A 2080-nucleotide genomic window follows, 5' to 3' on the forward strand; every position below is an offset into this window, starting at 1 on the left:
CTTACTGGGGCATACATATTCTTCTACTTGCAGGTAGAAGCCAAGGTCACTAACTACAGGGGTCTTCCCTTTTCTCAGATACACTTTGATGCTATACGTTCATCTACAAATAACACACGGAGTGGTTTGCACAAATTTTAAGGATTTATTTAATTATATAAGAGGAAGAGCAGATGGGGATGACAGAGAGGGAAGGGGAGGAGAGGGGAGGGAAAGGGAGGGGAAAGGAAGGGAAGGGAAGGGGAGGAGAGGGGGCAGAAGGGGAGGAGAGAGTACTGTTTTGTTGCTATGCATTAATAACAAACTTGTCTATTGTTTTCAAATTCCTAGAGGGAAGGTCAAGTCCCCTCAGTATTACTCCATTTCAGCTAGGGGTGAAAGGTTCATGCTCAGACCGTCTACATTTTGAATACAAAATTTATTGTCCTCAGTGCTTAAATCCATGACAAGTGTTCACCTATACACATGTTCTATCAGATCCCCCTTAATACACAATATATACACCTATAGAAAAAAGAAGTAGGAAAATATTAATAGATTAAAATGTAGTATATAGACAAAGGACTTCTGCATTCTAACATTGTTTGAGTGACATATAAGGGGACTTGTTACAAGTCATAGTGTCACCATATCTGCTAAGTAAAGGCCACGGACACTTGATACACAAATAGACTTTCTGAGAAGCTTGGGAAAAGTCCTGTTCCTGATCCACTTTTGGAGATAATTATTCATAGGTTTATATTTATTAAATACACCCTAACGGCTTCCACCTCTTTAGAAACCCACAGTTAGCAATCTAAGCTACATTTTAGTAAACATCTTGATCCTGGAAAGCAAAAGTGGGTAGCAGATCTCTGTATAAAGTACACAGATGAAATCTTTGGGCAAGAGGCATCCAACACCATCAAAGTGTGGGTCACAGCAGGCAGAGGAACATGGTCAGCGCTGCCAACGTGTAAATTCTTTGCATGATGAATCTTTATAAATAATAGTATGGTAAGGCTAAAGAGAGAAAGTGCTGTTCACAGCACATTGTAATTAGAAAAAGTTAATGGTAAACAACACAGAAGAAATAATCTATCTCTTTCAGTTGTGAGGAAAAAAATGGCAACAATATGTAATATTTAGTATCTTATAAGAAAATTTCACTGATCCTAAGTTGAGTCATGGTAATGAAAATCTGAGAGTATGATTTTGCATTTCGTTAATTCATTAGACAATCAGCAGATATACATAGCCCTTGAATCTTCCAAACTCTTAAGTTTTTCCTATATAAAGTTAGGTAACCAGAACAAAGTTACCATGTATCTGTACAACACAAAATGTATTACATATATACTAAATAAATAAGTCACACCTGATGTCGTCATGTTAACAAAATAATTACGAAACTGTGAAAAAATCCAATTGCCACTTTAAAATTATTTCTTTATAAAATAGAAGGTATACCAGGGTTTTAAACATTGGCTACCTAAAAAAATTTGGAATACAATTTGTCCATCAAAAATATATCTGTTTTAAAAAGTCATTTACAAAACATAAACCCATTCTTATATGAACATTTTTTTTTCTTTTAGGAAAAGGGCACTTAGTGTATAGCTAAGGCGATCAGAAAATAAAGATCCTGTTGACTTCCCCACTAGGAAGATGGTATTCCGTGCGGTTTTAATATAAAAATATAATATGTCTGACAGAGATGGAATAGTGCGCGCTGCAAAATCCATTTTCAAGGCCATGCGAACAATACTGGTTCTGTGTATTTCAGTTGCCAGAAACCTAACTCATAACAAATCAAGGTGTCCAGAGGTTTCAGAAATGGGCCCGCAGCCTTTTGTTTTCTTCTCGCAGCCTTTCGATCTCAGCCACTAAGCCTTCATTCACTGAGTATCTTTCCAGCAAAGAGTGCATTTCATTCTGGAAAAGGGGACATGCATGGTAAATGATGGGCTCACCACACTACCCAGCGAGCTGTCACACGAGCTGAGCTCCGATGCTCAATTAGCTAACTGAATGGCATGCCGTGGACCCAACCAGGAAGATGGCAAGAGAAATTAAATATGAGGAGGTTTACAGTCACACT

General features: G+C 37.6%; 1 protein-coding gene across 1 annotated transcript in view; it reads right to left on the reverse strand.

Moving 5' to 3' along the window:
• Positions 1 to 399: 399 nt before the first annotated feature.
• The window catches only part of Nedd1 (NEDD1 gamma-tubulin ring complex targeting factor), a 40829-nt gene continuing 39148 nt past the window's right edge, over positions 400 to 2080 (reverse strand). The window contains exon 15 of the mRNA XM_032911464.1: positions 400 to 1914. Coding sequence (XP_032767355.1) covers positions 1810 to 1914 — 105 coding nt within the window. The 3' untranslated portion in view covers positions 400 to 1809. The remainder of the gene's footprint in view (positions 1915 to 2080) is intronic.

This window comes from Rattus rattus, chromosome 1, assembly GCF_011064425.1.
Source record: "Rattus rattus isolate New Zealand chromosome 1, Rrattus_CSIRO_v1, whole genome shotgun sequence".
NCBI classification, from domain to species: Eukaryota; Metazoa; Chordata; class Mammalia; order Rodentia; family Muridae; genus Rattus; species Rattus rattus.